Raw genomic sequence first — 14554 nt, forward strand, 5'->3', positions numbered from 1 at the left:
TGTACCCACAGATGTCAGGTGTATTTTCATACAATTGTAAAATCTGAAGATTGTTTGGATTACATGTTCCAGTTAATTTTGAGTATACTGTTGTTGACTGAATGTGTTTTTCTTATTTCAGTAAAACCTAATGTACTCTTTGGTTCAAATAGTTTTCAAAGTGGTGAAATTATCAGAATGTTTAGTGCACATATATACGACATAACACTATAAATTGTTTCCACTGATTCATTTAAATGACAAATTTACAAAAGCTTGTTTTATCGTTCATCCTATGACGAAGGATAAAAGAGTTGGCAGTCAAACAAGGTGTTACTGAAATAATAAATAAACAAAAACAATGCAAAGATAATACAAGTCCTTACCTTCAGTAAGGTGAGTATTTTCTGGCTAAGATCATAGTCAAAATTTGAGTATTTTGAGTCAGACATATCGTAAATGAAGACGAGCCCACACCGTTGCGTGTCGACACTCTCCAATGCAACGTCGAGTTGGTAAACCACTCCCTGTAACATAAACATTAAATATTTAGATTTTGACAATTAATTATGATACAAAAATCTTAATTATGAAAACAATTATTGTAAATCCAATCAATTATTGTTACACTCATTCCTAAAGTAAAAGCCACTTCAGAGTGGGATTTGAACCAGTCAACCACATTCCACGGCCTGGTCAGTTAGTCGTACTTCTGGCTCTACTAGACCTATCTCTTTACGTTTTTAAGTTAAAAAATATTAGAATCTGATAATCAAAATAATGTATTTAAGTCTCCTGATATTTTGTTACAATATTTGAAATGGTTTTAGTAGAAAATAAACTGTTGATAGATTGATTTAGACCTTGCTCGATTGAAGCAAATACAGTTCCATGCTGCAGAAAGTAGATATTATTATTGAAATAACATTTATTTGTGAATGTTGCTATTAATAAAATACAAAACTTAAACACAAAAAGCCCGGTCCATGTGGACGTTCTTTCGACATACAGTACACTCCCGAGATTGTTGAGTAATCGATATTGATGGGGCTTAGACCACCTCGGTTACAGAGAATCTCCGATAACACGGAGGTCTCTTAGATTTTGGGATTAGGGGGTCACAGTACCACATTAGAAAGTACGATGGCCGTGGGAGTAAGAGTAAGTAAGTTTTAAAGAAAACAATAACTCAAACATGCTTAACACTTCTTAAATTGTCTTGGAAAACTCTAAATACAGTATTATTAAATGATGCTAAGCCAACACTCTACAACACTAAATAAAGACACGATAATTTTTGTTTGAGTTTGACTTGAACTATACTTGACACCATTATGTCAATATTTAACTTTGTTATCACAAACACTGAAAAAAGGTGATACGAGTCGGCAGGGAACGAGCAGAAATGCCACTGTTAAAGTTGAGGTACTGCAGATGACTTGTCCAGCTAACCAAGTACTGTGTGTGATTTTCATTTTATAAGTTATACAGATAATTTGTTCGTTAAAATAAAATAATAGGCCAACATATAGTAATTATTTCAAATAGTAATTTTAAGAAATCATAAATTACTTTCTATTTTTACTTTACTTTCAACAGAAACATTCCAAAAATCGTAATTATTGTTTTCCGACTGGAAATAAAAAATATATATTCAGGCCCAAAACTACCTCGGATAACTATGGCTTGGATAATCAAGAGTGTACTGTAATAGTGTGCGACTTCTATGTAGACATTTGAACACTTGTACCGAAACCCTAACCAGGCTGACGCTAACCGAAACCCCCGGTATGTGAGACCCCATTTTAATATAATAGACCTCGTTTAGAAACACACAAACTGAAACCCTGGGCCTGTGAGACCCCGCTTAAAAATAAACTAACATTTTGCTCCTGAGACGGGCATGTTATAAACAGACAACCTGTCAAGGTCACGGCACCCACGCAAAATGAACAAACAGCATATCAACCGGTAGGGGAGGAAAAGGGAGGAAGGTATTGGGAGAATGGAATCCCCCAAGTAAAAAGTGTTGCCAACATGCGTTTGTGAAAATTCCCATGGCCCTGTCAGACCGGGGTTTCGGTATTAGTGTTAAGCTATTTGACTGCCTAAAAAACCATTTATGTAGGTAGGTCTAATGTAATAATAGCAGTAATAACCTGTAGTGTAGTCTGGTGTGTGCTCAGTTGAGGAGAATGTATCCTAGCTGTGAACACTGCAATGGCAGCTCCGGTAGCATCTCTAGTGGGCTGCAACAGAAACACAACATTCATATTTATCTTTGGAAGGAAAACTAGAATTTGTTGAGATAAGCTTGGTCATGGTCATGAATGACAACTTTAGTCAGAGATTGTTAGATATTATTTTTAGTTTAGTCATTTCCTAACAATATTTCATGATATGTATTTGGTATGACATTGGTGATATCTTGATTCAGCGCTTAACCCTCCGAGTGTCCATAGTTTAGGCCTTAATGTCCACCTATTTTTGGCCCCTTTGCAAGGTTTTATTAAAACGGATCTGAGAAGCTTAAAACAATGTTAATTCTAATGTTCTATATACCATTTTGTTTGGAAAATCATGGGCTTCAATATTATATATAAAACATAAGGAACATTTTTTCAAAAAAAAAATTTTTAGGTAAAAAAAAATATAATTTCAAAAATTTTCAAAAAAAAAATAAGTTCGCGCTCAATGAAATTGTATAAATTATAGGCCTATAAATATTTGAAAATAGCCACTTTGTTCTAAATTTAATGAGGATTACAAATATATAATCATATAGCGAGGTAAGTTATCAAATAAATAAGTTATGAGCGAAAAACGGATTTCAGTACATAGCGTTTAGCTAAGAATGCATAGCCTAACCATAGCTAGGAATCTGGCTGATAATTTACATCAATATCACTACCTACTTCTTCAGGATCATCAACCAGCACTTCAAAACCACTTAAATCTTCTTATAATGCACCACGTATATCACTACTTTTGATTTTTAACACTAAAACAATGATAAACGTAATAAAACACATCAGTCATCGGTCCGGGGGAGCCTAGCTGTTTACAAATACACGCACGTCAGCTGTCTGCTACAATATTTTCGGAACTAAAATGAATAGCGCTTAGAGACAGACCTCTGGAGAAAGCTTAGAATATTACGGAAAGAACGATACCTAACTCGATCCAGTTCAATCCGATTCAGTCAGTCATAGAGCCTTCGCCGTAAACGATGTTTGTGCGTCTTAAAAGCGACGCGTGACCCTACACAAAGTGTGTTGTGCGTCGTTTTTATGACGCGTGACACTCGGAGGGTTAAAATTTTAAAACTTATAAGTTTGATAGGCCTATCAAATTTGAATAGAAAAATTATCCATTAAAAAAGAAGTTGCAAGTAAAGTCTATGTGAAATCTTAGGCAATTAAAAGCTGCCAAAACTGGCTGTATTTACTTCACTGCGTCTATATTTACTTGTAAACAAGAGAGGGTTAACATTTGATAAAATAATAATGGTCGTTTCCTAAATATTTTCATACTTGTGAAAGATTGTAAACTTGTATGAGCATAATATAAGTTAGATGGGTGAGATTAAATTAGATTTTTAATGGAATCTCTTGACTTGTCTCTTTTTGTGTCAAACAAGGAAAATTTCAAAGAAGTGTCATAAGATAACTTTGCATTTGTTAACATCCATTGTTTGGCTGTTCCGGTACTGGCTGTGACCTTCTACAAGGAAATTAACAATGAGGGAAAAAATCAGTCCCTGTGAACTGAACTGTGAATCACCGGCTTCAAACTCTTTCTCCATACAATTTGTTTACTCACAAGAAGTGTAAAAGAAAATGTATCCAATCATTTAGAAGAATTTCTTAATGATTAGAAATTCTTTAATTTATAAGAATTTTTTTAGAAGAATACTTCTTTAATCTAGAATTCCTAGATTTTTCCCGACAATGTATTCTCATATCACGTTTATGATCATTATGTAAAAGAAACATAATTAACAAATTTGACAGTTTTGACATTTCTAACTTTACTCGGGTAAAATGTGTCTCTCAGTCTTGCCAACTTTGACAATCAGTTAAAAAAAAATCAATCGTGGGAGATTGATTTTCGAAGATTGAAACGGGATAGTGGAAAAAGCCGGAAAGTTAATTGACTTAGAAATACAATATCCAGCCACCATTGACTTTTGGACTGAAGTAGAAATGCCATCTTAATAAACCAGCTGTAGTAACTAAAAAAAAAACTTAGTTAGATGAGCTACTCTTACTTCCGGTAATATAATAGTTTCTACCTAATTTTGTGTCACTGTGATAGTTGATGACATCAAAAATATGATAGTTTAAAGTAAGTGGTTCTATCAGTTTGAATTGGTCAAAATGTTGGTTGGGCCTAATCTTTTTTAACTGGCTGCAAATTTAACGTGGACATCTGGAATAACTATTTGTATACATTAATGATTTGATTATGTAGGTTCTAGTATGGATAAAACATAGTTCCTTGGTAGATTTCCCATCCTTATGGAACAGCTGAAGCCAATTCTGTTCCATAAGGATGGGAAATCTACTAAGGGACTATTTTATCTATGGTACTAGGTAGTTTGCTACTGAATTCCTCTAAACAAACAAGTTTTTTACTAAATCAACCTCTTCTACTTACCAGGATTGTGAATTTGCCAGTGTCTAGCTCGCTTTTCAGAGGTTCCGTGTTGGGGTCAAAGTGCACCAGACCCTCTCTATGTCTTGTGGCCTCGTGTTGTTCATACAACGCGACAGCGCGAGCCACATCGAACTTGCGAGCTGCCAAAAACTTGACCGCAGTGCCCCACGACACCGGCCCGCGCCGCCTCAGCTGATTCACTTTCTGAATGAAATTTTTTGTGGCCTGTAACAAATAAAAATAGTTAGAACTAGTATTTACCTTTACTTTGTGACAAGGACTGTATCACCATTTTGGTAACAGACAGATATATGGTTATGAATCATTTTGACTTTCTGAATAAGAAACATAAAACTTATCAACACCTTCATGATTGGTAGTGTTTTTGGTACATATTAACCTATATTGACTCTATAAATAAACAAAATTGGTAGAGTGGGAGTTTTTTTATAGATTATTTTGACATTATTTTTTGCAAAGAGGTTATACTCCGTTCAAACAGCCGTGGCACCTGAGGGATTAGGAGGCCCCAAGGGTACAAAAAATACACTTCAAGTATTAAAATCAATATTTTATGAAATTTTTTTATGATAAAATATTGATTAGGCCTACACCAAAGAGATACAGTATAAATTTGTCTGAGTATCAATTATTTGATTTTATTATAGTTTTATACTATCTATATGATTATATTTTAAATTCGACATTTGATAGTGTCATTGTTATAAACATAGATCATGAGAAAATGGAAAGCACTCACTTTAAAAAACCAGGCCCGAAAATTGAAGTTATTACTTGTTGAAAAATGTATAAATACCCCGCTGCAGCAAACCTGCAGACTAAACTAATTACCATTTGTCTAAATTAATTTTCAATTAAATCTAATTAAATAACATAAGGTTTAACGAGTAAATAGTTTGCTGCTACAAGGGAACTGTGTTTTTAGTAAAATATTAATAGCTTAGTATAGCCTAAAATAAAAAAAATTGCCAAGTTTGATCAAAATATATCCACAAACAAGCAAACTACAACATTAGCCTATACAATATTCTCCATAAAAATAACATGTGAATTTTAAATTTACAATTTTTTGAATTTTATCCATTACCAATAGGCCTAACTGTATAAAAACACTTTTGTATACTATTTTTTTTTGTTTTTTTAAGCTATTTAAAAAAGTCTAGAGAGAAATTGGGAAATTTTGTGTTTTGACGGTCAAAAATTAGAAAACCCAATTTTTACCCCATAAAACCCCTGTATTTTTTACATATTGTTTAAAACACCTCACCCGGTTTTAAGAAATGAAAAACCCCATATTAAAGCCAAATGTTTTAAGTCTACATTTAACAATGAACTAATGTTGAGTCCTGTGTACTTGAGAAAATCAAACACGAATCCTGGGTCAGATGACGGTGGTAAGAAATATTACGTGAACACCTAAATTAAAATATATATATATATAAATATACATATATATATAAAAATGTCAACGAATGGTGTTTTTGCCCTCTGGGGACATTAAAATGAAAAAGTAAATCGGTCCCGGGCCTAGGGCCATAGACTAACCAACACAAAGGGCTTACCATGCCACCTACGGTAATAGCTACTTCCTTATAGGGAAATTCGCTAAAATGAGGCTCACTCTTTAATCTGAGGTTAAATTAATGATTTGTGACGACAGTCGGCATCGGATATCAGTATGACGATGACGATGGATGACAGCTGATTAGTGATTAGTGGGGACCTTTCGGACGGCAGAGTAGGAGTAGCCATAGGAGGGAGGGAGGGGGGGCACTTCCGGCCCACCACCGGCACTTCCGCTCTATCATCTGCTCCGTCACTAACACACTCCAGCTGATATCGCGAATATCAGTTCGGTTCCCCGCTCAAGTCTCAAACTCCACACGAACGTCGGCCATTTAAAATTTAAATGCCCCGGGCCCTATTTACATCGCTGATTATACAATTAAATTACACCCATGTTAGGTCATACTTTACTAGCATAAAATTTACACATACAAAACATTGTATTGACATAATTGGCCTACTTGATTCTAACAAAGCCTAGTTGATTTATTACTCTATAATCGTCAAAAGTCAAGCGTGCGCTGTGTATCAAATACTAGCATTTAAATTTTTTATGCCACGGCTTCTATTTTCATCGCTCGTTGAGAAATAAATAGAGACCAATTTTCAACAAACGAACTATAGTATCAATTTATACTAATAAGAAAGTATTGTATTAACACTGTAAAAAATGTTCATTCAAAATGGTTAGCAGTTTTTTTTAATCTTGTCTAAAAACGAGTTGCAGACTCGCCATTATAATATTTTATTTGCATTTAGTTCCGTTGTTTTTGTAAGAGTATTACGCCTCTTTGTGACTACAGATAGTCATTTGTAACTTGACTATTTCATAACACATCCGACGTATAAGACGAAGCAACAAACAGTATAGAACCATAATGTGGACGACTGAAATGCTTGATTCACCTCATTATCGAACTCGAACTGATTCTCCACTTCTTCATTTTCAGCGAATCTTACTACCACAGTCATAATACAAATACAGACAGGGTAATATCGCACGAATGTTAAATACTTGGTCTATGATTATGTAGTGCAAGTAGAGTCATCTTGTATGTTTGTACACAATGTTGTGCGAGTTTCATGTTGGTGACGTTTCCGTGCTCATATTGGTTATGTCAAGTTCTAGGTTAGATTTTACGTTTCATGTTTTTCTCAGTAATGCCACAAGACAATCAAGACGTTATTGTATGATTTTATTTGGATTTAGTTGCTGAAATACAATTTAAAAAGTAAACAACGTATTAAACGTCCTAAAGTATTTATCATCGTCGATGGTTATGTTGGCATACTCTTGTAAATCAGGTGAAGCACAGAGAAGAAAGATACAGTATCTTACTTATATCTGTGTCTTTAAGAACACTTTACTGTTTCACCCTGTTACTATAAAGGGTGTTTTCGTGTACTATTTGTTTATTACTATGAAACATTTTATAAACATGTTTATATAAAAAAAAAAAAAACTATCATACCCTAATTGCTTAACCTCTGATAACCCCCCTAAAAATGCACTAAACTTAACAATACAATTAAAAGTCTACTTGAACAAGTCAAACAAGGCTTGTAGTCAAGTCAATGGTATTCGATGGCTACTACAGTTAGCTAAAAAGCGACGGACATGCTATCGCCATCGTTATGATGAAAGTTTCACCCGATTATTATGACTCGGACGGAGGCGAGCATAAACCTGATATCCGCCTTGTCAAAACAACAAAGACAACTACACACAGTCTCGTTATCGCTATACCGCAACACTGCTCAAAACAAAACCGCAAAATACTCTCCCCTTGTCTGTGCTTATACATACTCTATTATTATATTTATGTTATTGATAGTCGTATTTCATTATATTGGGTGTCCCGTAAGGGCTAAGTACAAAAAATAGGAGGTTTTATGCGTCAAGATCAAACGAAAATCAAGAATAACATTTCCAAATACTCATTGTTAACAAGATACCCGCAATTTGGTTTCTTTTGTATTTAACATTCGTATCTTTTAATAAACATCTTTATGAACTTTGGTATTGTACAACATTTGAAATGGCAATAAACTATTTGTGATCAAATACAGTAATTAAAAATACTTTTGTGTTTCATAATGGCGGCCATTTTAATCATTGAAACATAATTTACTAAATGATTGCCGATTTTAAAAAAAATGTCAAGAATACTAAATTAATCAGCATCTTAAATTTCCTACGAACCAATATACGAAGCAATACGAACCAATTTCCAGTTTAAAAATATTAAAAACAAATACAGTAGCTGAAATATCACGATGAAGGTTACACCTCTTTTTACCATTAGCGGATAAGTTATCTCAAGCTAACAAGGCGTTTTTGGGAATTAACATTATTCTTTTTTGTTTTATTTTGACCCATAAAAACGTATTCTTAAATTCTGTACTTACTTAAGGGATCTTGTATTATTAGTATTTAAATACAGTACCTAATAAAAACGTCAAATGAAACCGGGTAATCTGACCAATTAACATCAAATTTAGATAAGTAGGCTATTTCATTGTAGATACTGTACTTAAAAACAACTACCTAGAGTGATTAGCATTATTTTAAACTGAATAGCCCAGTCAATAAAGGAAAAAATAGTGCTTTGTCGGAAGTAATTAGTGAAAGGCTGATTTTTTCATAGATGTTAGTTGATCATATAAGGGACATTTTCTATAAAGTCCCCGCCCTCCCCCTCTTGCTTCCCCCCCCCCCCCACCCTAGACCCTTTTAAGTTTATTTGTGTAAACTTTTATTATTTTATCAATATCTCGGAAACAAACAGCAATAGGGTTAATTTTATTTCGCCATTTCAATCATTAGAATATTCTCTACAAAAAACGTTATTAGTGTGTAATCGATAAATAAGTAGTTTTCTTGTAATTTAAGTTTCAATTTATTTTTTTCACTTTAAAATTTCAACCCTTGTGGGTTTAGTTGATTTGTATTGATATGAGACAACATAGAAAAACATTTTTTAAATAAAAAAGTGTATTTATCACTCTTTTAAAATGATATGGGTTTCAGCGAATTTCCCATATAGGGAATAAGCTATTACCGTAGTAGGCCTACTCATGGTAAGACCTGGACCCGGGACGGATATAATTTTTTGTTTTGAGGTACCAAGAGGCCAAAAACAACATCCGTTCAAATTCATAGGCTATAAGTTATGTGTCCGTTAGTGCGATAACTCAAGCAAAAATTATCCGATTTTGATTAAATTTGGTACAAACGTGTAAACCTGCGTTAATTCAAACGAGTTTGCGAACCAGCATAATCGGACCATGGGAACGGGGGTTTATGGGGTAAAAATGGGGTTTTCCCATTTTTGATCCTAAAAACAAAAATGTTTGCAATTTCTGTTGAAACCATTTTGTAGAGCTTAAAAAAAGAAATAATTTAGTAGGCCTATATTGAAGCGTTGTTGTATGCCTAATTGTCACGGAGAAAATTAAAAAAAAGTGTAATTTTTAAAATTTCTATGTTATTCTTATGGATAAAATGAAAACTTTTGTAGTTTACTTGATTATGGATAGCCTATATGTTGATAAAATTTGGCAAATTTATTTATTTCATCCTATACTGTTGACGTATCGTCAAAAAACACTTTTTACCTTCCCCGTAGCAGCAAACCTAAGCACTCGTTAAATCTAATGTTATTTAAATTGGGAATAAAATGTGTCTTATTTATGGAAATATTTTAGTAAAAATGTAATCAGACAATTGAAAATCGCTTAGTCTGCAGGTTTGTTGTGGCGGGGGTATCAAACAACAGGTCATTTGTGACTTTTTTTGCAAATTTGTTTCTATTATTTTTTTATTTTCTTTAATTAGGCTAGTTTTACAAAAATAATGTTAATTTGCTGTCGTCACCAGGTGAGATTTATAATTATTTTTTTTTATTCATGTTATTATTACGTAGGGATGTCATGGCTATTATTTGTCTCTGACTAATGGAAACTCATTCCGTATGCACAGGCACCATCTTCTGGGGAACCAACAAAGTATTTTATATTTTTGTTTGAAATAAACTGTTTTTAGATTTTTAAATTTAAATTTCATCATCATCAGAGAACCTTCACAAAAGCCGCCAAGCCTTCTGACGCAATGCATATTTAAACAACACTAGACAGGTGATTCAGAGAAAGAATTATCTCATCATATATGACTCAGAATTTCCCGGTAACCGGACACCACCTCTTGTAAGCATGCCGTGAGCCAGAATCAACAGAAAAACTGGTCCGGAGTTGAAAAGTAATGTTGGACCTAAGAAAATAGCACAAATTGTCTTAATTTTTTTTTACCTTTTACACTTTACATGATTGCTTAAGTTTAAAAATAAGTTCTGTAGGCCTACAAGAGAGTTATTTTTTTAGTTTATTTATTATGTGTTAGTAGAAGTAGAGGAAATCTCTCAAAAATAAAGACATTGACTTATATTTGACCCTGTAAGCCCCAGATATAATTCAGTGATTTATTTATGTCTGTTTTTGCTATGTCCTCTTCATAATATGAACAAAAATTCCAAATCCTTATCAAACAAGTTTTCTTCAACTGTTAAATGTTTGTTTAGGGTGAGCCTCCGCCATTAAGGTATGTCGTAGAAGGGTGAAGTGAATCAAACACTAGAGCTGACCAAATAGAGATTTTAGCTCCCCATCGCTTGTGCTATTTTCTGGTCAAGGAGACGACACTTTAAATGAGACCTTGAAGCACTTCATCCAAAATCAAATTATTGCGCACCCCAGACAATTGTCTTCTTGTTGACCTTACAAGTTAAGGTGTCCAATGAATGCCTATAGCTTCCCAATAAGTTCATCCTCAGGAAGATATCTTCCTCTCTAGCCAGATTACCAAGAGTTATCATTCTAGCATCAGAGAGCTCGTTACATTCAAAGAGTAGGTGATCGGCTGTCTCTTCTGACCTACCACAGCGCCTACAGATCGGTTCACCATCAAATAAGCCCATACATAGTAAATTTTTCCTAAATTGCCCATGACCAGTTATCAGTTCTACAGTTAATTTGATTCTTTGTCTGTCTAGTCTCAAGAGGTCAGAGGTAACCTTTTTGGAAGGCCTTTAAGAGTAAGCTTGCTGACCCTAAGAAGGGGAGTGTCGACCCAGCGTTTGCGGTGCTTTTCTTTGGCCCATGACGCAATCGAAGAACATGCGCTGTTCTGTAAAATGCCTCAGAAGGGTTGTAGGCCTATCATAACCCTTGATCAAACTTATAGACTACCTAAGGCTCAGGTGGCAGCCCATGACAGGTTCGGTATACAACTGGTTTTGTATAGATGATTGTCCATATATTTTCATAAGTAAAGGCTTTGTTGTGTTACTAGCTGCCAATATTCTTGGGGCTAAAAGATTGGGCTACGCTGGCAAGAAATGGACAGGAAATGGCCATGAACAATTTCTTTTTGAGAGTAAGCCATATTGCAGGGCAGCCGAACAATCCCGGACTGAGCTCATATTGAATCAAACCAGAAAGTTCCTTATGGTGTGATTTAGTTTTTCTTTTCTGCCAAGGGCCTATATAACTAAAAACTAGATAGGAAAGGACACAAAATGCGACAACACAAATCGCCACGAAAAAAGTGTTGGTTCAATTATCTTTTTAAGGACTGTTTCCTTCAGTGTTGTGGCATGTTGTCAGCATAAAATGACTAACTACCATGTACCATTACTATCTAAAAATTGTCAAACTCTTCTATGCCTAGAAAAGCTTAGAAAACTACTAACACTAGCAACTAGGTAGGCAGTCTCAGGTCCGCCAATTAAGCGGAGCAAACAATAATATGTAAACAAGTAAAAAAAACAATTATGTCATCGGTAGCCTACATTAATGGTTGAAAACTAATCATTAGTAAGTTTACAGGGTGGTAAAAAAGTCCCAGGACAGTTAAATATTTAAAAAAATAATGTAGATAGAGCTACAATACTTGGTACAAAGTTACAGGGCATAAAACTCTATTTTAACACATATTCAGTGATCCAATAACTCTTCAGGGGGACGGCCCACAAGGAGTCGGAAGAAAATCTTAAATGGAAGCATAGGTCAATATGCACATCAAATTAAAGGTCTTTTTTAGTAGCCTAAAATACAATGCCGCAAACCGCACATCAAAAGGTTGATCTCCTGCGCAAAATGGCAGATGTTCAAATATTTCTTGAATCCGCCATTTTGAATCTTTGAACGACTGCCATTTTTTACTCAGGCATTCTTTTGAGCTTGAATTTACGGCATCGTAATCTACAAGTGAAGACCTTTAATTTGATGTGCATATCGACCTATTCTTACGTTAACAATTTTTTTCCGATTCCTAGGGCTGTGCCCCCTGAGGAGAAAGCGTATAATAGCAATGTAAATTAAATGAATCTTTGAACAACTGTCATTTTGCGCAGGATCAACCATTTGAAGTGCGGTTTGCGGCATTGTATTCTACTAAAAAAGGCCTTTAATTCAATGTGCATATTGACCTATGCTTCCATTTAATATTTTCTTCCGACTCCTTGTGGGCCGTCCCCCTGAAGAGTTATTGGATCACTGAATATGTGTTAAAATAGAGTTTTATCCCCTGTAACTTTGTACCAAGTATTGTAGCTCTATCTGCATTATTTTTTAAAAATATTTAACTTTCCTGGGACTTTTTTACCACCCTGTATATTGAGTTATTATATTGAATTACTATTACACCACAAAGTTATTGGTTAAGTTATTGGTTACAGAGAAAATGACTGCAGTGTCGCAGTCAAAACATAACTACCAACTCAGCTCATTACAGTATAACTTAAACTTTACCTTACCTAATCCAACCTACCCTCAAGGTAACTTGCTTACGAATTATAATTTTTCCCTACTTAGGTAGGCCTAGCCCCAATAACCCCGATTTCTAAGTACTGTCCCCTAAGTTAGATAGTATAAGTTAGGTTAGGATAGGTTAAAATATGGTTCCCTTCATTTATTTTAGAGTGCACTATGCATTTTATAGGTCTTAGGCCTATTTTAAGTATTAAGTTAAGTTAAGTTAGTGTCAAAATTAGGCCTACTTTTAAAATCCCATGTGTCCATTTAAGGGGAGACTGTACCTTTTCTGGTTCAATGCTTTTTAAATGGGTATTTGCTACAAGTTCAAGTACATATAGCACGAAAACTACTAAACCTATCATACTGATTTTTTGCACACTTAACTATCACATCCATATCTTTATGTTAAACCACTTTTTAAAGAAATATATCAATATAAAAATGATTTTCAATCATTTAAAAAATACGAATTTTTATGCGATATTCTAAAAATAAAAATAAATTATTTTTTAACCCTAGATCTGGCGGCGTCGTCTGCTAGCCGTGCACCTGTGAGATGGCAGAGGTATTGGTCAACTTTGGTAGTGGCCTCATTAAACTGTTAATAACTCTGTTATATTGAATGGAAAACACAATAAATTATATATAAGTTATTCTGATTCAGCACAAAACAATGAACAATTTAGTGAAAGTTATTTATTTTTTTACTCATAGTTGCCATAGTAACAAAGAGATAAGTTTTTTTTTTTTTACTTTGAAAAATAAAATTTGAAATTTTATTGATTATAAGAAGTTTTACAATTTTTTTTTCTTATAAACATATATTGGAAAAAGTTTGGCAGTTTAGTACTCTACATAGTAATATAAAGACTTTTGGAATAATTGTAAAAGGATTAGTAAAAAGTCAATAAATCTTTCAAAATGTGTTTTCACAAAAAAAACGCAAATAAAATTTTGAGTGATGTCAAAAATAGTAATAAATTCCAAGAGTCAATAAAAGTTGCATGTTTATACTCAAAAACCATAGGGCTTTCAATAAATATTTGTATTTTACTGATATTTGCAACTGAAAAAATTAAAAAACTCAAAATATAAACAACTTCTACATTTTTTATGAAAAATGTATAACATATTCGCATGAATGAAATGATTATAAAATCTTCAATACCTCATGTATGAAATTCTGAGATATACATTTTGTTACTAATTTTATGTACTTTTAGAATATATATAGTGTTTTTTGCTAAACCTAAGTTATAAGTCTCCTATAGAGTGTTTTGTAGAAAGTCGCAACCGAAAAATTCATTTTCGAAAAAAGTGACAAGTCATTACAAAGTGATATGGTGAAAAAAAACAAGTCATAAACTGGGTTGAAAAACATTGAAATATATATTTTATGACTAAATATGATTATTACAAATATTTACAAAGTAAGCCTACATTGTATTTGGCATACAAAATTAAAATCGGCTAAGCCTACGCAAAAAATTGGTTGCCAACCAAAAAAATGAAATAG

The 14554-nt window shown here is 33.6% G+C and overlaps 1 protein-coding gene across 1 annotated transcript in view; it reads right to left on the bottom strand.

The window, feature by feature from the left end:
- Nucleotides 1-14554, bottom strand: part of LOC129002458 (tyrosine-protein phosphatase non-receptor type 9) — a 52752-nt gene that overhangs the window by 36706 nt on the left and 1492 nt on the right. Inside the window, exons 2-4 of the mRNA XM_054430281.1 lie at nt 4639-4863; nt 2139-2228; nt 366-506 (exon numbers count right to left, since the gene is read on the bottom strand). Of these exons, the coding sequence (XP_054286256.1) occupies nt 366-506; nt 2139-2228; nt 4639-4863 (456 nt within the window). The remainder of the gene's footprint in view (nt 1-365; nt 507-2138; nt 2229-4638; nt 4864-14554) is intronic.

Source organism: Macrosteles quadrilineatus, unplaced genomic scaffold, assembly GCF_028750875.1.
Source record: "Macrosteles quadrilineatus isolate MER2022 unplaced genomic scaffold, UCM_ALF_1.0 Scaffold_9__3_contigs__length_116548681, whole genome shotgun sequence".
NCBI lineage: Eukaryota > Metazoa > Arthropoda > Insecta > Hemiptera > Cicadellidae > Macrosteles > Macrosteles quadrilineatus.